This window comes from Somniosus microcephalus, chromosome 5 (assembly GCF_052327205.1).
Source record: "Somniosus microcephalus isolate GS21.2 chromosome 5, FLI_Smic_1.0, whole genome shotgun sequence".
In the NCBI taxonomy this organism is placed as follows: domain Eukaryota; kingdom Metazoa; phylum Chordata; class Chondrichthyes; order Squaliformes; family Somniosidae; genus Somniosus; species Somniosus microcephalus.
This window is the reverse complement of record NC_140991.1, coordinates 29074179-29098851: the sequence shown is the minus strand read 5'-3', so window position 1 is coordinate 29098851 and position 24673 is coordinate 29074179. Positions and strand designations below refer to the sequence as shown.

The following is a 24673-nucleotide window of genomic DNA, read 5'->3' as shown; positions in this document are numbered from 1 at the left end:
CCTTGATGGGTATGTTTCACTGGCATTTGGCCAGATCATTAGCTAGAATGCTTTACAGTAGCATGGTGCTTTATCTCAGTGGGGAGGAAAATGCAAAACCTTAATTCTTTCCCTGCAAATTAGGCCCTGATGAAAGCAAGACAGTATATACATGGGGAGGGAGTGTAAAGGAGTACAATAGAGTTGATTATTTTGCATAACGCGACACACTGGTTAAGTCACAACTGGAGTATTGTGTCCAGTTCTGGTCACCACACTTTAGGAAGGATGTGAAGGCCCTTGAGAGGGTGCAGAGGAGATTTACCAGAATGGTTCCGGGGATGGGGGATCTTAGCTACAAGGACAGGTTGGAGAAGCTGGATTTGTTTTCATTAGAGCAAAAGAGGTTGAGGGGTGATTTGATAGAGGTGTACAAGATTATGACGGGTTTGGATAGGCTAGACGGGGAAAGGCTGTTCCCACTAGTTGATGGTACAAGGACTAGGGGACACAGATTTAAGGTTTTGGGCAAGAGATACAGGGGGGATGTGAGGGAAAACTTTTTACGCAGCGAGTGGTGAAGACCTGGAACTCGCTGCCGACGGAAATGGTGGAAGCGGAGACACTCAATGTTTTCAAGGGGAGACTGGATAGGCACTTGTGGGAAATAAACTTGCAGGGCTACGGGGATAGAGCGGGGGAATGGGACTGACTGTATTTCTCTACAGAGAGCCGGCACGGACTCGATGGACCGAATGGCCTCCTTCTGTGCCGTTATGACTCTATGACATTGTGACTTTATGACACTCGATATGTTTACAACGTTGTAGCATTTACGCATATGATTTTAACAACTCTTTGTAAACTAGTGACTCCACTTAGTCATGGAATAGATGAAGTGTTTGATACTTCACTACAATGCACATCTGGTTTATAAAGTGCATGATCAACCGGGGTAAACCTGCATTGTACCACTTGACACAGTATCACTGCATATTGCATTGCCTTAGTCTGCTTGGCAGATTAACTTAAGGAGCTATTTTCTTTTAAAAAGAAAATTCTTCCACACAGGCTTTCAAAGAGACGGAAGCAGAAAGCTGCAACTCTCAAAATGGAGCAGCCGTTGTTTTCAATTTCTATGGAGCAATAACTCGGTTTTTGGGGCATTCACGGTTCCTCTTTTGCTGGAGATGTTTTAACACTTGGCATATAAGCCAAGGCTCTTGGCTGTGTCAGACTTCCTTGGAGCTTTCATTTGAGGGAATGGGTAATAATCCGCTTTAGTGGCAATGGGTGCTATTCTGGTGACGAGCCCAATTTTGCTTGCCCATATATCTAATCTCTCGTTTGGAAATGAAAATCTTTTGTTGATCTTAGGTATGGAGTGATTATCGTTGTTGAAAGGGTGGATTGCCTTTAATTCATTAAGTTTGCAGGCCACATGTGTTGTTGCTTCACCACTGGATCTTTTATAGCTACACGACTCTATGACATCTTTGTTGAATGGAACATTGTTTCTCATTGAGCCAGGTTGGTGATCTCGATCGTCTGACTCCTTGTTTTCCTCCACGTGACTCTTTCGACCCATGTTCTGAGCCTGCACCACACGGTGAATATCTAGATGTGTGCGCCAAGGAGTTTCACCGTCCTGGGTATAACCTCTGTTTGGAAAGTCAAGCGTGACACTGTTAACAGGAAGGTGTTCTTCAAATGCCTTTGGTTCTCTTATTACGCAGTTGACTGACACTGTTTTGACTTGTAGGTTGAAGACTTCTCCACTTGCACATTTACTTTCACCTGCAATTCAAAGAACATTTGAAACACATTTTTGTTCATGCTTTTTACATTACTGAAAACCAATTGGTTATGAATAACTTTAAAAAGATATCAATGAGATGCTTGTTTGAGAAAACCATGAACCCTTGCTTACCGTTGCCTCATCATTACTCACTACAGATCAAACCACAAGATAACAGAAGGCAATTACTGAAGAAAGTATTCATGCAAGAGTGCATAAACTAGGGAACTGGGTGATTCTGTCAGTTACACTCCAGGACATGGGATGAAAGTCCCCTCTTGCTCTAAGGATTCTATATGAAATGAGTTTAGGCATTTTCAATCAATTTCCTGGTGGAAATGGGACTAAAGCAGTGCCTAACTTGGTTCATATTGGCAATCTCACTCAGAGAAGCCTCAGGATAATTGGTGTGGGAGAAAGAAAAAATGTCATACTGGTGCAGTAAGAGGTGTTCATCTGAAAACGGGGCTGGGGCACATTGTTGCAGAAGAGTGGAGGGAGCTGCACCTTGCTGTGGTATACCTGACCTTGCAGTGCTTGATGCTGGTACTAGTGCATCAGATAAGAAGACTTCTATTCCCCGACACTCACAGCCTTAACCTTCATAAACACAGGAAAAAAATAAGAATCCTATAACGTTCCTGTTTCATTTCAGGATGTTTGCCAATTTGGCTGAGAAGGGATGTTCTGGTTAATTTATGCTATGAAGTTACAATTGGTTCACACAGAATGAACTCCCAGGAACACACAGGTTAATCAGGACGTGGATTAAATCCATTAGCTGGGGGACCAGACAAATTAATTATCAGAATTGTGTTCCTCATGCGCTAGATTAATTTGAGATAATGCCCATTCCCTCCTAGAAATTTTCACAACTGTAATGTTAGAACTACTTCCATTCATTGAGCGCAGCAGGAGTCCGAGCAAAGCAGGTAAGGGAGCTACCATTAACAGGGACAACAACAAGTGAGTGTGGTAGCTTTGACTGGCAGCTCAATGAGCCAATTGTTAACATGGAGAACTGAGGGAGAGAAGTAGAGATTAAGCGTTTCTCTCTCGTTCTTGGGTGAAAATATTGACAGGGAATGAGAACTCCTGGTTTGTGAGATTTTTGCTGAGGCGCATGCATGGACTGGCAATCTTGCCGCGCATGCACCAGGCCCTCCTTGTTGCCGTTCATCAAAGCGTGGCCCGAGAGCCAAGCATGAAACGCAGTCGCTGCAGATAGCCATAGCGGGGTAGGAGAGCAGAGCACGGGGGGTCTAAATGCAGCAAAGCCCGGAGGGAGCAGAACGCGGGGGCAGGAGGGCGGGGGGGAAATCTGAAGGCTGGAGGGAGCAGAGCATGGATACGGGGAATGGGGAGAATCAGCAGCCCAGAGGAGCAGAGCAGGGGGATCTGCAGGTGCTTGGAAGGAGCAGAGCACTGGGGGGAGCAGGTGCCCAGAGGGAGCAGAGCACAGGGGGGAGGAAGGGAGAGCAGCAGTCCAAAGGGTGCAGAGCACGGAGAGAGCGGGGTAGAGGGTGGTGAGAACGTGATCCAGGTCTAAGGCTGGGGAGCTGAGAGGGAGAACGTCATCCCTCCCCTCCCTCCACTTAGACAGGGATCATGTTCTCCCTGTCCCACCCCGCCACCCAATGGTAGACCTGGATCACGCTCTTCAGCATGAATGGGAGCAAGTTGATTTCTTGGAAGGCCCTGCGCATGTGTGGCAAGTGTTATCACTGGACCGGAGGAAATCCAGAAGTTAGGACACTGTCACTATTCACTTCATAATGTAAAAGGTGACGCCCACCTCCCCACCGTCACACTTTCTACCCAATAAACATGATAACAATCCATGATCCACATACAATGGCCCATCAGTCACCGCACCTCTCTCCCAGTGTTTAATTTGATGGATTGATTAGTGACAGTGTGGCTACTCCGGTTTTTGGTCGACCTGTGATGTCATCCTTCTGCGCATGCGCCGGGCCACCTGATGATGTCACCGAGCATGTGCCACAGTCCTCCGATGACATCACCGAGCATGTGCCGCACCACCCGATGACATCACCGAGCATGTGCCGGACCACCCAATGACATCACCGAGCATGTGCCGGACCACCCGATGACATCACCGAGCATGTGCCGCACCACCCGATGACATCACCGAGCATGTGCCGCACCACCCGATGACATCACCAAGCAGGTGCCGCAGTCCTCCGATGACATCACCGAGCATGTGCCGGACCACCCGATGATATCACCGAGCATGTGCCGGACCATCCAATGATATCATCGAGCATGAGGAGGATGAGCATCATTCATAGATACAATTAAACCAACTGGCAGAGCAGCTGGAGGAGTGAAGCTGTGCAGTTTGCGTTGCCTGCAATTCCCAAAAACTATTGCTTGTATTCCAAAAGACACTGGGGGTGAAATTCGATAATGACAACAAATGGGCTCAGGCACCACGATGCGAGATAGGCCTGTGCCTGTTCAGAAAGCGCGGGCAGCACGTCAATGCTGCCTGCTAATTAACACGATAGGAGCGCACAGTCTAGCAAGGAACGCACTGCTGACAGGCTGTACGCTCCGCAGGGGGCCTAAGTTTACGTCGCTGGAGCAAGGCGAGCTTTACTTAAAACTAGCCGGCTCCTTTTCAAGGCAGTCTCCAGCTCTTAAAACTGAACTGCCATCTGCACATAAGAAGTGCTAAAAGTGCTTCCGCACCAACACAAATGGCTCAACAGGACAGGGAAAGGGCACCCAGTGTCTCGAACGCAGCACTCCAGCAGGGGGTAAACACTGGAAGAGAGGTCCTCTACCCAGAGGGGGCCAGGAGGTCCTCCAGAACAAAGGATGTGGGACCAGATCGCCAAGGCGGTCGCTGTCAGCAGTGTCGCCCCCCAGGACCTGGCTCCAGTGCCCAAAGAAGTTTCATGACCTCAGACGAGTGGTCAGGTTCAGTGAATGCATCTTCAAAAGCCGTCTCCTACCAATTGCTGCACGCACGTTCTTCCATGCGTGGTTTGGAGAGGGCGGTATCAAGAGCGGCATCTTGAAAATCACAGATCGTGTATCAATTCAGGCATTGCGTGGCGATTAACGTCACGATCTGCATCATTTAAATGTGGGTGGCGAGCGCAGGCAATGGCAGCGCTATCGACCTGCCCAAAATGGCGGCTGCTGCGTTCTGCACCGGAAGTGAGGCGGCCGCCATTTTTTCAGCACAACCATCCTTAATGGCCGGCGCTAAAGGTCTCAATTTCACACCACTGTGCGTTATCTGCAGCAGTGGAGCAGAAGGCAATGCTACTGTCTGCTGGCCCCATACCTGTTTGCCATCTTTGCTGCAACTCCGTGTTTGAACCTCCCCGATCAGGTTTCGACCTTAATCAAAGTCAAAAGTCATATCCTCTGTGACTGTGGCCGTGGTGCACTAACCCTCCTCATCTTTATTTCAGTAGCTTTTAACATGGTTGACCATACCATCCTTCTCCAACAGCTCTCCTCCATTGTCCAGCTGAGTGGGAATGTCCTTGCTTTGTCCCACTATTACCTACCCAGTCATTGCCAGAGAACCTGCTGCAATGGCTTCTCTTCCCGCACCTGCACCATTACCTCAGAAGTCCCCCATGGATCTATCCTTGGCCTTCTCCTATTTCTCATCTACATGCTGCCCCTTGGCGACATAATCTGAAGACATGACGTCAGGTTCCACATGTATACTGATGACACCCAGGTCTACCTCACCACTCCCTCTCTTGACCCCATCACTGCCTATGTGTTGTCAGACTGCTTGTCCAACATCCACTCTTGGATAAAAACATAGAAGATAGGAGCAGGAGTAGGTCATTTGGCCCCTCGAGCCCGCTCTGCCATTTAATGAGATCATGGCTGATCATCCAAATTCAGTACCCTGTCCCTGCTTTCTCCCCATATCCCTTGATCCCTTTAGCCTCAAGAAATATATCCAACTCCTTCTTGAATATATTTAATGAATTGGCCTCAACTGCCTTCTGTGGTAGAGAATTCCACAGGTTCACTACTCTCTGGGTGAAGAAATTCCTCCTCATCTCAGTCCTAAATGGCTTACCCCTTACCTTAGACTGTGCCCCCTGGTTCTGGATTCCCCCGCCATCGAGAACATCCTTGCTGCATCTAGTCTGTCTAGTCCTGTTAGAATTTTATAAGTTTCAATGAGATCCCCTCTCATTCTTCTAAACTCTAGCGAATATAAGCCTAATCGACCCAATCTCTCCTCATACGTCATTCCTGCCATCCCAGGTATCAGTCTGGTGAATCTTCGCTGCACTCCCTCCATGGCAAGAACATCCTTCCTCAGATAAGGCGACCAAAACTGTACACAATACTCAAGGTGTGGTCTCACCAAGGCCCTGTACAACTGCAGCAAGACATCCTTGCTCCTGTACTCGAATCCTCTGGCTATGAAGGCCAGCATACCATTTGCCTTCTTAACCGCCTGCTGCACCTGCATGCTTACCTTCAGCGACTGGTGCACAAGGACACTCAGGTCTCGTTGCACTTCCCCTTTTCCCAATCTATTGCCGTTCAGATAATAATCTGTCTTCCTGTTTTTAGATAACCTCGCATTTATACACATTATACTGCATTTGCCATGCATCTGCCCAATCACCCAACCTGTCCGAATTGTACTGGAGTTTCTCTGCATCCTCCTCACAGCACACACGCCCACCCAGCTTTGTGTCATCTGCAAACTTGGAGATATTACATCTAGGTCCCTTGTCTAGATCATTTATATATATTGTGAATAGCTGGGGTCCTAGCACCGATCCCTGCGGTACCCCACTAATCACTGCCTGCCACTCGGAAAAAGACCCATTTATTCCAACTCTTTGCTTCCTGTCTGCCAACCAGTTCTCTATCCAAGACAGTACCTTACCCCCAGTCCCATGTGCTTTAACTTTACATGCTAATCTCTTATGCGGGACCTTATCGAAAGCCTTCTGAAAGTCCAAATACACCACATCCACTGGTTCTCCCTTATCTATTCTACCAATTACATCCTCAAAAAATTCCAGTAAGATTAGTCAAGCATGATTTACCTTTTGTAAATCCATGTTGACTTTGTCCGATCCTGTCACTGTTTTTCAAGTGCTCTGCTATTACATCTTTTATAACTAAACTAACTAGTGGGGGGGAGGTTCCTAGAGAGCAAATAATAAAAATGACAACAGAGAAGGTCATAGACTTAGGTAGCAGTGGGGAAATTAAAAACCAGAGCGTGTCAGGAAGGGGCAGAAGGTATGGAGTAAAAGGTAAAGTAATAAAAAGGGCAAAAGCAGGAACTAAGTGTCACAAAACATATTTGAAAGTTCTCTATCTGAATGCACGTAGCATTCGTAACAAAATAGACGAGTTAATGGCACAAATAACTACATATGGGTATGATCTTGTGGCTATTACAGAAACATGGCTGCAGGGTGACAATGTCTGGGAATTAAACATACCAGGTTATTTAACGATCAGGAAGGACAGGCAGGAAGGAAGGGGAGGTGGGGTGGCTATGTCAATAAAGGAAGGAGTCACTGTAATACAGAGAAATGATATTGGGGCAAAAGATCAGGATAATGAAACAGTTTGGGTGGAGGTAAGGAATAATAAGGGGGAAAAAACACTACTGGCCTTGTCTATAGGCCTCCGAACAGTGGCAACTCTGTTGGACGGAGTATCAATCAGGAAATAGTTGAGGCTTGCAATAAGGGAACATCTATAATTATGGGGGATTTTAACTATCATATTAATTGGACAAATCAAATTGGGCAGGGCTGCCTTGAGGATGAGTTCATTGAGTGTATTAGGGATGGGTTTCTTGAGCAGTATGTAACTGAACCGACCAGGGGGCAAGCAACCTTAGATCTGGTCCTGTGTAACGAGACAGGATTAATTAAAAATGTCCTAGTAAAGGATCCCCTTGGAATGAGTGACCATAACATGGTTGAATTCAATATTCAATTAGAGGGTGAGAAGGTTGGATCTCAAACAAGCGTGCTAAGCTTGAATAAAGGAGACTATGAAGGTATGAGAGCGGAATTGAGTAGAGTGGATTGGGAAAATAGATTAAAGGGTAAGACGATACATGATCAGTGGTGTACATTTAAGGAGTTATTTTACAACTTCCAAAAAAAATATATTCCACTGAGAAGAAAAGGGTGTAAAAGAAAAGACAGCCATCTGTGGCTAAGTAAAGAAATTAAGGATAGTATTCGAATAAAAACAAGGGCATATAAGGTAGCCAAATCTAGTGGGAGGATAGAGGATTGGGAAAACTTTAAAAGACAGCAAAAAATAACAAAAAGATTGATGAAGAAAGGGAAGATAGATTATGAAAGTAAATTAACAAAAAATATAAAAACAGATAGTACGAGTTTTTATAGTTATATAAAAAGAAAAAGGGTGGCTAAAGTAAATGTTGGTCCCTTAGAGGATGAGACCGGGAAATTAATGGTGGGAAATATGGAGATGGCAAAAACACTGAATGAATATTTTATATCAGTCTTTACAGTAGAAGACACTAAGAATATCCCAACACTGGACAAACAGGGGGCTAAAGGGGGGGAGGAGCTAAACACGATCAAAATCACTAAGGAAGTGGTACTCGGTAAAATAATGGGACTCAAGGCGGATAAATCACCTGGACCTGATGGCTTACATCCTAGGGTCTTGAGGGAAGTGGCGGTCGGGATTGTGGATGCATTGGTAATAATTTTCCAAAACTCCCTGGACTCGGCAAAGGTCCCGGCAGATTGGAAAACTGCTAATGTAACACCCTTATTTAAAAAGGGCAGTAGACAGAAGGCTGGAAACTATAGACCGGTTAGCCTAACATCTGTGGTAGGTAAAATTTTGGAGTCCATTATTAAGGAGACAGTAACAGGACATTTGGATAATCATAATTTAATAGGACAAAGTCAGCATGGTTTTATGAAGGGGAAGTCATGTTTGACAAATTTGCTGGAGTTCTTTGAGGAAGTAACATATAGGGTGGATAAAGGGGAACCAGTGGACGTAGTGTATTTAGACTTCCAAAAGGCATTTGACAAGGTGCCACACAAAAGATTATTGCTTAAGATAAAAAATCACGGGATTGGGGGTAATATTCTGGCATGGATAGAGGATTGGCTATCTAACAGAAGGCAGAGAGTTGGGATAAATGGTTCATTCTCAGACTGGCAATCAGTAACTAGTGGTGTTCCGCAGGGGTCAGTGCTGGGTCCCCAACTCTTTACAATCTATATTAACGATTTGGAGGAGGGGACCGAGTGTAACATATCAAAGTTTGCAGATGATACTAAGATGGGAGGGAAAGTAGTGAGTGAGGAGGACATAAAAAACCTGCAAGGGGACATAAACAGGCTAAGTAAGTGGGCAGAGATTTGGCAGATGGAATACAATACTGGAAAGTGTGAGGTTATGCACTTTGGCAGGAAAAATCGTAGAACAAGTTATTATCTTAATGGCAAGAAACTGGAAAGTACTGAAGTACAAAGGGATCTGGGGGTCCTGGTGCACGAAACTCAAAAGGTTAGTATGCAGGTGCAGCAAGTGATTAAGAAGGCCAATGGAATGTTGGCTTTCTTTGCTAGGGGGATAGAATATAAAAATAGGGAGGTATTGCTTCAGTTGTACAGGGTATTGGTGAGACCGCACCTGGAATACTGCGTACAGTTTTGGTGTCCATACTTAAGAAAGGACATACTTGCTCTCGAGTCAGTACAAAGAAGGTTCACTCGGTTAATCCCGGGGATGAGGGGATGGACATATGAGGAGGGGTTGAGTAGATTGGGACTCTACTCATTGGAGTTCAGAAGAATGAGAGGCGATCTTATTGAAACATATAAGACTAGCTGAAGTGCTCGGCGGTGCCGAGGCTTTTTCGAGGGAATGTTGTTGTTGGAAGAGAGAGAGAGAGCGACTGGGGGGAAGAGAGAGCGACTGGGGGGAAGAGAGAGAGCGACTGGGGGGAAGAGAGAGAGCGACTGGGGGGAAGAGAGAGAGCGACTGGGGGGAAGAGAGAGAGCGACTGGGGGGAAGAGAGAGAGCGACTGGGGGGAAGAGAGAGAGCGACTGGGGGGAAGAGAGAGAGTGACTGGGGGGAAGAGAGGGAGGGGAGGGGGGAGGGGGAGGGGAGGGAGGGGGAGGGAGGGGGAGGGGAGGGAGGGGGAGGGGGAGGGGAGGGAGGGGGAGGGGAGGGGGGAGGGGAGGGGGGAGGGGGAGGGGAGGGGGAGGGGAGGGAGGGGGAGGGGGAGGGGAGGGGGGAGGGAGGGGGGAGGGGGAGGGGAAGGCGGGGGGGCGGGGAAGGGGGGGAGGGGAGGGGGAGGGCGGGGAAGGGAGGGGGGAGGGGAGGGGGGAGGAAGGGAGGGCAGGGGGAGGGGAAGGGAGGGCGGGGGGGAGGGAAGGGAGGCGGGGGGGAGGGGGGAGGGCGGGGAAGGGAGGGCGGGGGAGGAAGGGAGGGAGGGGGGGAAGGGAGGGCAGGGGGGGAAGGGAGTGGGGGAGGGCGGGGGGGGAGAGGGAGGGCGGGGGTCGCCCCCCCCCGAGGGTCGCCCCCCCCCCCCGAGGTGAAGACCGCCGATTGCGCGCGCAGCAGGAGCTGAGACGCGGCGTCTCTCTCGGCCGGCGGGCCCGGTTGCCAGGGTAACCGTGATGCTGACCAAGCCAGAGAGAGAGAGACGCCGCGTCTCAGCTGCTCCTGCTGCGCGCGCGGCCCCCCACCCCCCCGCCCGAGGGTCGCGGCCCCCCCCCGCCCCCCCCCCGAGGGTCGCGGCCCCCCCCCCCCCCCCGAGGTGAAGACCGCCGATTGCGGCTGTGCGAGACGTCCGGCGGACCCGGTTGCCAGGGTAACGCTGGACGCTCAGCAAGCCCCGCCCCCCGGCCAGCCAGAGAGAGACAGCGCGTCTCCGCTCCTGCTGCGCGCGCACCCTAGCGGCGCTGGGCTGAGGCTCGGCCCTCCAGCCTTCGAGTGGGGCCGGGAGGTGCCTAGCTCGGGCGTGGGTGCGGCGGAGACGCCGAGGCTTCTAGGCCTACCTGGAAAAACGGGGAAAGGTAGGAAAATTAATGAGATTAGATAAGGTAATTACTTTCTAAATCATTTTTTTTAAAAACAATATGTGTTTTAAAAGCAACGTTTTTTTTTAAGACGCAGAAAGCGGGAAAAAGAAAGGAAAAGTTTGGAATCAAGATGGCGGCGACTCACCTCGGTTCAGAACGATAAAGCCCGGCCACACACGCACCGATTGGCCCGGCAGCACACGCCAGCAACCCGGCATACGATTGGTCGAGCTCGAGGTCACTCTGTCGCTAATGAGCGGATAATGAGATGCTAATGAGCGGAACGTTGAAGGTTTTTGGGATACCGCGGGCGCAATTTTAGCTCAGCCGAAACGTAAATACGCTTAAAACCGTCTCGGAAGCGTAAGCTTTCTTTGGAGGTAACGCGCGCGTAGGTACGCCCTGTAACTTTCGAGCGCATACCCGCAAGACGCACATGCGATGACAGACAGAATGACAGAATGACAGACAGAATGACAGAATGACAGACAGAAGTACCGATTTATATATATAGATTGTGAAGTGGTTGGATCGGGTGGATGCGGGGAAGATGTTCCCGATGATGGGTGAAACTAGAACTAGGGGGCATAGTCTTAGAATAAGGGGCTGCTCTTTCAAAACTGAGATGAGGAGGAACTACTTCACTCAGAGGGTGGTAGGTCCATGGAATATGCTGCCCCAAAAAGCTGTAGAAGCTACATCATTACATAAATTTAAAACAGAAATAGAGAGTTTCCTAGAAGTAAAGGGAATTAAGGGTTACGGGGAGCGGGCAGGAATTTGGACATGAGTCTAGGTTCGGATCGGTCATGGCCCTGTGGGTAGCGGAGCGGGCCCAGGGGCCGTGTAGCCTGATCCTGCTCCTATTTCGTGTGTCTAATTCTGTTAGATTCAGGAGATGGTTCTGTGATAGTGGATTGGCGGTTAGGATCAGATCAGCCATGATCTTATTGAATGGCGGAGCAGGCTCGAGGGGCCGATTGGCCTACTCCTGCTCCTATTTCTTATGTTCTTATGTTCTTATAATGGACTCTAGCATTTTCTCCACTACCGATGTCAGGCTTAGCGGTCTATAATTCCCCATTTTCTCTCTACCACCTTTTTTGAATAGTGGGGTTACATTAGCTACCCTCCAATCCATGGGAACTGTTCCAGAGTCTATAGAATTTTGGAAGATGACCAGCAATGCATCTACTATTTCTAGGGCCACTTCCTTAATAACCCTTGGATGTAGATTATCAGGCCCTGCAAATTCCTCCAATTAAACATTGGGAAGATCAAAGACATTGGCTGGATTTTGCCAGCCCCGAGGAGGCGGGACTGCCAGTAAAGTTGCAGAATGTGGGGGCGGCTGGCAAACCCACCCCCATCTCGCCTCCGTGCCCTTTTGCCAGGAGGCGAGAAGCTGTCCTGCCCCGGGTCCCGTCTCCTCAAGGCGGGAAAGGGATTAAATCCTATTAACTAGCTGTTAACAGGTAGCTAACAGGCAGAAAATAGGATTAGTCCCATTTTACCTTTCCAAGTGCAGGCTTCCCGACCTCGGGGAACCCCGCCGGCGTATAGGAGGTGAGTAGGAGGTCTGCGGGGGTTGGAGGGGTCTGAACGTGAGATGTAGAGATGAGTGATGGGTGCAAGAGTGGAGTGGTAAGTATGTGAGTGTAAAGTGTTAGAAAATGTTCACTTACCTTTGTTTCTGCCTACAGCCTTCAGCCGCTGTGGATCCGGAGTCTCGACATCTTCATTGTAGATTTCACAGACTGGCTGTTGGATCCTCCAAACCAACAGCCAGGAGATTTCTGCAAAGTTGAAAGGTTTGATGAGTCCTGAACACAAGGACTCATCAAACTATACAGAACGTCAGTGTTTGACAGCTTCACAGAGCTGTCAAACACTGACATTTCTTCTTTCAAGAAATCTTGACAGATGGCATGTCAGACGTTGACGTGCTCTGTCAGTGACTTCCCCCTAATTAACTTGCTGAGCCCGCTGGGCGGGCCTAACAAGGTCAATCAGGGGAAAATCCCGCTGGTTGGCCAGAAGCTAATGGAGGCGGGATTGAAAGCCGGCAAGCAGCAGTCCCGCCTCCAAAAGCTTCCCATTGACAAAATCCAGCCCATGGTCTTCGGCTTCCACCACAAGCTCCATTCACTAACTACTGATTCTATCCTCCTCCCTGGCCACTGTCTCAGGCTGAAAAAGACTGTTCGCAACTGTGGCAACTAATTGACTCCGAGCTGAGCTTCCAACCCCATATCCTCCCCACCACTGAGATTGCCTACTTCCACCTCCACAACATTGCCGATCTCAGCATCTGCCTCAGCCCATCTGCTGCTGAAAGCCTCATCCATGCCTTTGCTACCTGTTGACTTGACTATTCCAATGCTCTCCTGGCCGGGCTCCCATCCACCCTCCATAAACTTGACTTCATCCAAAACTGCTGCACATATCCTAATTCACAGCAATGTGTGTTCTCTGAGCTCGGTAGTGTTAGCACTGTGCGTTCTCTGAACTTGGTAGTGTTAGCACTGTGCATTCTCTGAACTTGGTAGTGTTAGCGCTATGCATTCTCTGAACTCGGTAGTGTTAGCGCTGTGCATTCTCTGAACTTGGTAGTGTTAGCACTGTGATGTCTCTGAACTCAGTAGTGTTAGCGCTGTGCATTCTCTGAACTCGGTAGTGTTAGTGCTGTGCATTCTCTGAACTCCAGAGTGTTAGCACTGTGATGTCTCTGAACTCAGTAGTGTTAGCGCTGTGCGTTCTCTGAACTTGGTAGTGTTAGCGCTGTGCATTCTCTGAACTTGGTAGTGTTAGCGCTATGCATTCTCTGAACTCGGTAGTGTTAGCGCTGTGCATTCTCTGAACTTGGTAGTGTTAGCGCTGTGCATTCTCTGAACTCCAGAGTGTTAGCACTGTGATGTCTCTGAACTCAGTAGTGTTAGCGCTGTGCATTCTCTGAACTTGGTAGTGTTAGCGCTGTGCATTCTCTGAACCCCAGAGTGTTAGCACTGTGATGTCTCTGAACTCAGTAGTGTTAGCGCTGTGCGTTCTCTGAACTTGGTAGTGTTAGCGCTGTGCATTCTCTGAACTTGGTAGTGTTAGCGCTATGCATTCTCTGAACTCGGTAGTGTTAGCGCTGTGCATTCTCTGAACTTGGTAGTGTTAGCACTGTGCATTCTCTGAACTTGGTAGTGTTAGCGCTATGCATTCTCTGAACTCGGTAGTGTTAGCGCTGTGCATTCTCTGAACTTGGTAGTGTTAGCGCTGTGCATTCTCTGAACTCCAGAGTGTTAGCACTGTGATGTCTCTGAACTCAGTAGTGTTAGCGCTGTGCATTCTCTGAACTCGGTAGTGTTAGCGCTGTGCATTCTCTGAACTCAGTAGTGTTAGCGCTGTGCATTCTCTGAACTTAGTAGTGTTAGTGCTGTGCATTCTCTGAACCCCAGAGTGTTAGCACTGTGATGTCTCTGAACTCAGTAGTGTTAGCGCTGTGCGTTCTCTGAACTCAGTAGTGTTAGCGCTGTGCATTCTTTGAACTCGGTAGTGTTAGCGCTGTGCATTCTCTGAACTCAGTAGTGTTAGCGCTGTGCATTCTCTGAACTCAGTAGTGTTAGCGCTGTGCATTCTCTGAACTCGGTAGCATTAGCGCTGTGCATTCTCTGAACTCAGTAGTGTTAGCGCTGTGCATTCTCTGAACTCGGTAGTGTTAGTGCTGTGCATTCTCTGAACTTGGTAGTGTTAGTGCTGTGCATTCTCTGAACCCCAGAGTGTTAGCACTGTGATGTCTCTGAACTCAGTAGTGTTAGCGCTGTGCATTCTCTGAACTCGGTAGTGTTAGCGCTGTGCATTCTTTGAACTCGGTAGTGTTAGCGCTGTGCATTCTCTGAACTCAGTAGTGTTAGCGCTGTGCATTCTCTGAACTCAGTAGTGTTAGCGCTGTGCATTCTCTGAACTCGGTAGCGTTAGCGCTGTGCATTCTCTGAACTCAGTAGTATTAGCGCTGTGCATTCTCTGAACTCGGTAGTGTTAGTGCTGTGCATTCTCTGAACTTGGTAGTGTTAGTGCTGTGCGTTCTCTGAACTCGGTAGTGTTAACGCTGTGTGTTATTTGAACTTGAGCAGGGGACTGGGGGCAGATGCAAGATCACAGAATCCAGTACAACAATGAGAAGTCTTATTATTATAGTCTCTGGCTCATGTTATTGTATAACGAGATGTTGCGCAGTAAAGGTATACTTCTGATTTTAGGGATGTTGCGTACCTTTACAGCAGTAACGAGTGATGCTGAACCCACAAGAATATTTAGCGATGGGCTAAAGTTTGTAACAACCTCACTAAAGAGTTTGCAAGACACACCTTAGCTGGAAAAGGCAAAACCCATAATCAGCAGCTAACATCATGGCTTCAGCATCACAGTGAATAAGACTATGCCAGTACTATGATTCTCATTTCCACATGGGGTAAAATATTATGGCCTAGAAATTCACTTGGGCGCGGGCAGCTCGCTCGCGCCCAAAAGTTAGCGCTGGGCGGGGAGGCATTAGCGCACGCCGTATATTCGTCTTCTGCGCCCCAATTCGGAAGCGGGCGCTATACCAGGGTGTGCCCGCCTCCGTTTGGGGCGCTGCAACTGAATATCGGCGCGCTAGTTGCCGCAGCGCCACCCGATGCGGTGCGGCAGGCTGCGGTACTGCAGGCCTCCCCCTTCTCTTAAGGGGGAGGTGCCTGCAACGGCCTGAGTCCCGATCGCGAGTGCCGGCAAAAGAGCCCGGCACAACGGAGAAGTGCCGGGCTCCACGGAAACCAGCCGGCAATGCCGCGGGGGGGGGGTGGAGGAGGCCGGGGAAGGAGGTGCGGGCAGGCGGCCGCCGAAAAAGCGGCCGGCCGCACCTTCAGCTTTAAAGCGCCCCACTATGGCAGCAGGACGGCCCCGTTTTCTGTTCGCTGTTTGCGCCCGCTTCGGAGGAGGCGGGCGCAAATAAATATGGGGATCGGCGCGGTTTCGGGGCGTTACGGGCCACCGCGCACACCGATGACGTCATCGGTCCCGGCGCAGCGCTAACGGCTACCGCCGCCAATACCGCTGCACTCAATTTCAGCGCTACCATCCCGCCGGCGCAAAAGACCTCTTTAGGCGCTAAGTGGGCACAAGGCCCACTGAATTTCTAGGCCATTGCATCTACTCTAACTGCTTATTTATGTTCATCATTTAGTGGTGTAAATCATTAGCAATGCTTCTTTTAGATGTCATTTATGTAAAATTACAGCACAGAAACAGGCCATTCGGCCCAACTAGTCTATTCCAGTGTTTATGCTCCACTCAAGCTTCCTCCCACCCTACTTCATCTAACCCCATCAACATATCCTTCTATTCCTTTCTCCCTCATGTGTTTATCTAGTTTCCCCTTAAATGCATCTATGCTATTCACCTCAACTACTCCCTGTGGTAGCAAGTTCCACATTCTAACCACGCTGTGGGTAAAGAAGTTTCTTCTGAATTCCTTATTGAATTTATTAGTGACTATCTTATTTATGACGCCTAGTTTTGGACTCTCCCATAAGTGTCTACCCTATCAAACCTCTTCATCATTTTAAAGACCTCTATCAGGTCACCCCTCAGCCTTCTCCTTTCCACAGACAAGAGCCCCAGCTGATTAGTATTTCCTGATAAGTATATCCTCTCAGTTCTGATATAATTCTTGTAAATCATTTTTGCACCTTCTACAGTGCCTCTATATCCTTTTTGTACTATGGAGACTAGAACTGTGCACAGTATTCTAAGTAAAAGGACAACTTGTCAGTTCCTACAGTACAAAGCAAGTCAATCTGTTCATCAAGTCCAAAAGTGCAGTGGTTTGAGCGTGTGTGTGTGTGTGTGTGTTTTTTTTCCAAAAACGATGAAATGTGCCTGTTTACAATGACCACATCTTTAAAGAGTCACACATCATTCACTTGGCATATCTGACCTACCCATGGTCTAACTGCACTAAAAGTACTCCAGTCAAACAGAGCAGAACATGTTGTACAGTAAAACGGGCTGTACAGTAACAGACTGCAATGCAAAAACATAATTCCTACCCTGGAGTAATTCACCAACGCACATGGTCCCACCTCTCGGGATACATTCATACTTGTAGCTACTGGGACTAGCAGTTAGTATTGATTTTAACTTTATCTATGCTGTCTGTCTCTGGTTCGAATTTTCCCAGTCAGGAGAGAGAGGGGCACAAGTTGTTGATAGTGCTGGTGGAAGATATTATCAGTACATTTAAATAAGCTCTGGGTAAATTTATGAAACAGGGTTTGACTCAGTGCTGGAGTTACGCTCTAACTTCTACCGCTGCACTATAGAGAGCATCCTGACAAACTGTATCACGGTATGGTACGGCAGCTGTAGCTCCCATGACCGGAAAGCCCTGCAGCGGGTAGTCAAAACTGCCCAACGCATTACCGGCACTCGGCTACCGACCATAGAACATATATATCAGAAACGCTGCCTACGGAGGGCACGGTCCATCATCAAAGACCCTACCCACCCCAGCCACAGTCTGTTCGCCCTCCTACCATCTGGAAGACGCTACAGATGCATTCGCACCCGTACGACCAGATTTAGGAACAGCTTCTTTCCCAGGGCTGTCATCCTACTGAACTCCACAAATAAACACTAAAGCCTGCACATCTGCCGATGCACTTTATTATGGTCATATTTATGCTAATATATATGTACAAATGTATGTTGAAATGTTTAAGTGTCCTAATCCAAATTGTACACTCTCGGGAGCCGCAAGCCTACATTTCGTTGTACTGCACTTGTGCACTAACAATGACAATAAAAGTTGATTTGATTTGATTTGATTTGATTTAATGAAACTTACCTGAACCTACTCCTGAATTTTGCCGGTTAACCGAGATTTCCGGTTATTTAGGTGCTGGTAAATCGAAAGTTTCCTGTACTTTTTAATGGCTGGGAGCAGAGTGTGCATGCACATAAGTACATTTGCACAGAGCTAAGAAAATAATCTAATTGGATCCAGCAGGAGCTAGACAGCTATGCAAAACACTTCACAGCAACGTTAAAGTTGCAGAATAACCACAACCACATCCACTGAATTAAACTTGTGACTTGAGTTTAAGATATACCTGGTACAGGTTGTAAAGTCTGGCGGTCAAATCCAGCTAGCCTTTCTATTCTGGTATTAAATTGTCACAAGGAGTCACCAAAACAAAGGGTTTAATCAGAGTGCTTAATATAGATTCGCCACTGAAGGGATAGTCACACCATTAGTATTTTTTTTCAATGTTAAACAGTTTAAAAAATGATTAACTTTTTAAAAGAAGTTGTGCTCATCTAGGCATGAAGGATGTTAATGCTAGGGAATTTCTTACATTTCAACAGTGACTACATTTCAACAGCACTTCATTGGCTGTAAAGCGCTTTGGGATGTCCTGAGTTTGTGAAAGGCACAATGGAAATGTAAGATCTTTCTTTCTAATGGAACGCTTCCCATTCAGCATCAAGCAATTTCAGGTCAGCTATTGCACAGTCAGGTGCAGAGTAAGGTTCCTGTGTTCTACCCCGACGATATGCCTCAACCCCAATCTCAGAGGGCCACCTCCTATTGCAGCAGTGTGACATTTTTCCATTTCCCACACCAGCCATCCTATGGCCTCTCTGAGTGATTTCTCAACCACTGCTGAATTAGGGATAGTTTTTTTAAAATTCGTTAATGGATGTGGGTGTCACTGGCAAGGCCAGCATTTATTGCCCATCCTTAATTGCCCTTGAGAAGGTGGTGGTGAGCCGCCTTCTTGAACCGTTGCAGTCCGTGCGGTGAAGGTGCTCCCACAGTGCTGTTAGGGAGGGAGTTCCAGGATTTTGACCCAGCGATGATGAAGGATCGGCGATATACTTCTAAGTCAGGATGGTGTGTAACTTGGAGGGGAACTTGGAGGTGGTGGTGTTCCCATGTGCCTGCTGCCCTTGTCCTTCTAGGTGGAGGAGGTCACGCGTTTGGGAGGTGCTGTCGAAGAAGCCTTGGCGAGTTGCTGCAGTGCATCTTGTAGATGGTACACACTGCAGCCACGTTACGCCGGTGGTGGAGGGAGTGAATGTTTAAGGTGGTGGATGGGGTGCCAATCAAGCGGGCTGCTTTGTCCTGGATGGTGTCGAGGTTCTTGAGTGTTGTTGGAGCTGCACTCATCCAGGCAAGTGGAGAGTATTCCATCACACTCCTTACGTGTACCTTGTAGATGGTAGAAAGACTTTGGGGAGTCAGGAGGTGAGACACTTGTAAAGTCTGTGGTTTGTATTGTAAATAATACACAGACTCCAAGATTAACAAACAAAACAGGTCTTTACTATTCAGAGGTTCAGGCGATTCTGCCCTAGTTAACGTATCACAACCCTTACATACTGGTGTGGTCACTATCGGTATTACAGTATACATGAGCCAACAAATAGTGCCACACCTAAAGTAGTGCTCTTAAAGGCGAACGGTTACATTCTATAGTTCCCTTAAAGGTAAACGGGTACATACACTACAATCCTCCCTTTTTAGCTTTTTACTTACAGAATCCCGTTAAACATACAATCTTCAACTTTATATAAACAGTTTGCAGATATACTCTCGATGGAGTCAACGTCATATAACAATTTACAGACATACTCTCGATGGAGTCAACGTCATATAACAGTTTACAAACATACTCTCAGTGGAAACAGTTTACAGGTTCAGTCTCTGTGGGAACAGTTCATAAATTCAGTCTCTGGTATTAATTCGTCCCAGACAGCATCTTTTTGGTGTAGCCGGTTCACATGGTAAACGTGACTCCTCCATAGCCTTTTTAACAGCTTGTACTTTCGTCCTGTTGAACCAGCAGTGCGGACTTATACAACCCACTGGCTGTCTTGATAATGTCCCCGGATTTTTTTTACAAATTTAGCACCTTTCGTAGTGTTCGGACTGAGGTAGTAGAAGTAATAATATTTTAAACAGTTATTATCTCCGGCTTCTTCTTTTTCTTTTCTGCCTTTTTGAAACTCTCGAAGCTCCTTTCTCGGCGGCCAGCTGTAGCGCCACCAACTCTCTATGTTCCTTAGACCTTAAGTGCTTCATCCGCATTTCAGCACTTTGGGAGTTTTCATCACACTTTGGGCAGACCACCTCCTCGTAATATTCAGTGTCACTCAACAGGTCATGGTCACATTCGGGGTCATCCTGAGTTAGTCCATCGAGAGGCCCTTCTACTTCTTCCTTACCCAACTGGACGCTAGCCGACTGCTGTTCCTTCTCTATCTCTCTTTCTTTAAAAGACTTCCTCATGCGTTCATATTCATTCCACTCCTCCAGGGTTGTCTGCCATTCCTTCACTACTGACCTCAATACCTCCCCTTCCATCGAGGATTGAGTTATCAGGTGATTTAATCCTTCTATCGCAGCAGCTGTTTCCACATCCAGACATCTCTCCTGAAGAGACTTCTTCATGTGTTCAGCTTCCTCCAGCTTTTTCTGCTCCAAACCCCTCTCCTTTGACGATTTAAGCTCATGTTCAGGGCCCATTCTTATGATCTCTGTGTTTCTTACAGTTCCCTTTTCTTCCACTGAAAAGATTCCCAGTTGAATCTGTTCTTCAAGTCGTTGGACCTCGGCCATTGCCGCTTCATATTTATTTTGTGTTTCCTTTAATAATTTAACGAGTTCTTGGACATCCTGTGGACATCCTGTATTCCCTGTTCTGTTATGTCTTCCACCACTAATTTTTCCTCTATGGATTGAATCCCTAACGATGAGTCAGCCTTGGCCTGGAGCTCATCAAACATGTCCTGCAGTCTTTGTAATTCTTGCTCCTGTTCAGACTTTTGTTGTTCATATGCTTCCAGTAAAACTAACTTTTCGGAGGTTGCCAAGTTAACCCCTTCCAGGATTGTAGTCTGAGCCTGTTCATACTGTTCTTTCAACTCGTTACACTCTGCTTGCAACAAGTCGTAGAGATGAACTGGAATACCATCCTGACTTCCTGAAGATTCCTCTTCCTTTGGATCGTTCTGTGCATATTCTAGTTCCTGAACAGCCTCAGGGAGATGTGATTGGTACTTGGCCACGATGGCTCTATGGTCGCTCTCTGCTTGAGCTAGCTGTCTCTGTTGTCTTTCCAGGGTCTCCCATTCGGTGTCCCAGAACTTTTTCATTTTTTCCATCTCTTGTACGAGACGGGCACTCAACTGTTCTAATTGCCGTTGTACTTTGACATAAGTTTGGGACCGAGCTCGGTGTTCTTCCGTCGTGGATGAATCCTTAGCTTGAGCAGGCTCAGAATTCTCTGTCAACCTGGGGTTCTGCTCTACAGCTTGATTTTGCTTGGTAACATGGGCCTGCCTGCCTGTCTTCGTTTCCTTTCCCCTCATCAGCAATTCCCTTTTTGCCTTGTCTTCCATGTTTACATTGGTCGTCACGTCATCCATTTCAGAATCTGAGCTGATAGCTTGCACCGAGTCCTCCTTCCCTATGGCTTTTAGGTAGTGCCATTCTATGTTTATTTTCTGCATCCACTCCCGCCCTAGGAGTGGTGGTCCTCCCTCAGGTAATACGTACAGATTCATTCGTGGGTGTTCTTTGCCCCTATCTCTCACTTTGACTCGTATTTTTCCCATGGGGTATACATTATGCCCCGTGTATGTCTGTAATACGAATTTAGTATTTCTTAAGGGTATGTGAGAGAATAGCCGGTGGTAGTCCTTTTGGTTGATGACTGATACAGCTGATCCCGTGTCCAGCTCCATTCGTACTTGGACTCCAGCTATTTTTAGTGTGACCCAGATCGTCTGTAGATCAGTTACTTTACCCACATTGTGGATTCTCAGACTATCCAGCTCCTGGCTGTTTGGGTCTGAGTCTGAATTTTGTTCGTCTGAACTCTTTTCAGCCACCTGATGCACCTTGTTGTACTTTTCTTGTGGTGGTGGCTTCCTTTGCTTGTTGGTCTTCTTTCCGGACCTGCATACCTTCGCGATGTGACCCAGTTTGCCACATTTCCTGCACTCTTGGTTCTTAAACCAGCACTGATTCTGGTCGTGCGTTGTCTTTCCACAACGGTAGCATTTGGAAGTGCTTGCAGTAATTTGGTCCACCCCGAGTGCCGCCGCCTTTAGCTGCATTTCCGCCGTTCCTTTCGCTGCAGCTTCGTGCGATGAAGCTATGAGGACAGCCCTGTCCAGTGTGAGGTCGTTTTCTTCCAGAAGTCGCTTCTGCGTTCCTTCTTTGGCCAAGCCGCATACAAACTTGTCCCGCAGCGCCTCTGTCAAATTCCCTCCAAACTGGCAGTATTTCGCTAGCTTACGCAGTTCGACTAAGTATTCCGCATTGCTTTCATCTTTCCTCTGGGTTCTGGCGTAAAATTTAAATTGTTCAGCCAGCATCAACGGTGTGGGGTTCAAGTGATCCTTCAGCACTGCTACGATCTCTTCGAAGGTCTGGTCCACTGGTTTAACTGGTGCTATTAGATGTTTCAAGAGCCCGTATGTTTTTGCTCCCATCGAATTTAACAAAGTTATTGCCTTGTCGTCATCCTCAATTTCGTTGGCTTTGCAATATATTTCTATGCGTTCCACATACGTGGCCCAGTCCTCTATCTCAACATCAAAATCATTAATATTTCCTCGCTTAGGCATCTTCTTCTCTTCTCGAGAACAACACAAGTATTTCTTTACTTATTATTATTTTTCCTCTCTTCTTGAGAACAACACCAGTATTTCTGTAAATTCTTATTATTTTTCTAAGATGGCGGTTTCCCGCTTCTGTCTTCTTCCCCGGCGGTTTTCCCGCGAAAAATGGCGGCTTTCCCGCGCTTCTCGGCTCTCCCCGCCCACTTTAATGGCGGCTTTCCCCACGCTTTTCTGTTCTCCCCGCCCACGGCAATGGCGGTTTCCCGCTTCTTCCCCTGGCGGGAGGGGTACACTTTCCCCCGCGGGCGACGGCCGCTGGCTGCCGGTCCCCAGCCTGTGCATCGGCTTCAGCGCTCTCTGCTGGCTTTCAGACCCCCAGCCCGCGCGTCGGCTTCAGCGCTCTCCGCTGGTTTTCAGATCCCCAGCCCGCGCGTCGGCTTCAGCGCTCTCCACTGGCTTTCAGATCCCCAACCCGCGCGTCGGCTTCAGCGCTCTCCTTCCCGCGGCAGGCAACCGGCTCCGGGTACCCCCGATGACGGCGGACAGTTACAGCCTCTGAACTGGCTCTCGGCCAATTCCTGATTTCTCGGCTCTGTCTCACCCGGCCTGCTCCCGGTCTCAGCGCCTCTGGACCCGACTTTGTCTGGCTCCTTTCCCCCTCGACCGTGGTCGAGTGTACCGCCCTTATCCTCTGGTTTTACTCCTTCCTTATTTTCTTTTACTGTTCCCTTACTCACAGTCCGTGGCAGCCTTGCCTCTCTTGTCGATCGGCTCGCTCCTCACTGTGGCAGAAGGGACCGTCAGTGCCTGTTGCAGATGGAAGTTTTCAATGCCAAAATCTTCCTCTTTGCTATCGCTGCAGCCTCGAGTTTTCACCCAGCAGAACGACGAGGGCGGGTGCCTCACTTCGACGCTCCTTAGTTGCTTAGGAACTACTGTTGCCGCAGGGTACGATCGGCCTCATCGCCATTGTAAAGTCTGTGGTTTGTATTGTAAATAATACACAGACTCCAAGATTAACAAACAAAACAGGTCTTTACTATTCAGAGGTTCAGGCGATTCTGCCCTAGTTAACGTATCACAACCCTTATATACTGGTGTGGTCACTATCGGTATTACAGTATACATGAGCCAACAAATAGTGCCACACCTAAAGTAGTGCTCTTAAAGGCGAACGGTTACATTCTATAGTTCCCTTAAAGGTAAACGGGTACATACACTACAACACTCGCCACAAAATACCAGGCCTCTGACCTGCTCTTGTTGCCACAGTATTTATGTGGCTGGTCCAGTTAAGTTTCTGGTCAATGGTGACCCCCCAGGATGTTGATGGTGGGGGATTCGGCGATGGTAATGCCTTTGAATGTCAAGGGACGGTGGTTGGACTCTCGTTTGTTGGAGATAGTCATTGCCTGGCACTTGTATGGCACGAATGTTACCTGCCACTTATCAGCCCAAGCCTGAACGTTTTGTGATATAGGCCCATGCCCATTCGGGACTGTATTGAGACTACCCAAATTAATTTCACGTAAAATCCTTACAACCAGCAGACAGAGGAGACTTCCATTCCATCAGCAAAGCTAGATTTATATCTCCAATTATCTCTGGTTAAAACACTGTGGTGTGTGGGGTGCCAAACCATCAGGCTGAGCTGGATTTCAACCCGTATTCCAGAACTGCAAGGCCAGTATCTAACCCACTGCACCACCCAATTCCCCATGATTAATTTAATATATTCCTTCACTGAGTGGTGATGTTTGTTCAGCTCTGTGCAGCTACCCATCTGATTAATGTTATTTGTTTTTTGTTGCATTAGTTTTAAACTGGAAGGACAGCATTGTTCTGTGGATCCTTGTTTGCTAAAAACTGATCTAAACTAATTTCTCTTCAAACTCTTAAAGCTGGTTTTCCATCAATGAAGCTCCTGAGTCCCTGGGCTTATTTTGTAAGTTTTCATGTACAGAGCTGTGGCACTGAAAATAATCTAACGCGACAGTGATAAATTACATAGAAATTACAGCAAAGAAACAGGCCATTCGGCCCAACTGGTCCGTGCCGGTGTTTATGCTCCACACGAGCCTCCTCCCACCCTACTTCATCTAACCCCATCAACATATCCTTCTATTCCTTTCTCCCTCATGTACTTATCTAGCTTCCTCTTAA

General features: G+C 47.9%; 1 protein-coding gene across 1 annotated transcript in view; it reads right to left on the bottom strand.

The window, feature by feature from the left end:
• Nucleotides 1-585: 585 nt before the first annotated feature.
• LOC147116974 (uncharacterized protein C9orf152-like) overlaps nucleotides 586-24673 on the bottom strand; it is a 32866-nt gene continuing 8778 nt past the window's right edge. The window contains exon 2 of the mRNA XM_085987480.1: nucleotides 586-1776. Within this exon, the coding sequence (XP_085843606.1) occupies nucleotides 1175-1776 (602 nt within the window). The 3' untranslated portion in view covers nucleotides 586-1174. The remainder of the gene's footprint in view (nucleotides 1777-24673) is intronic.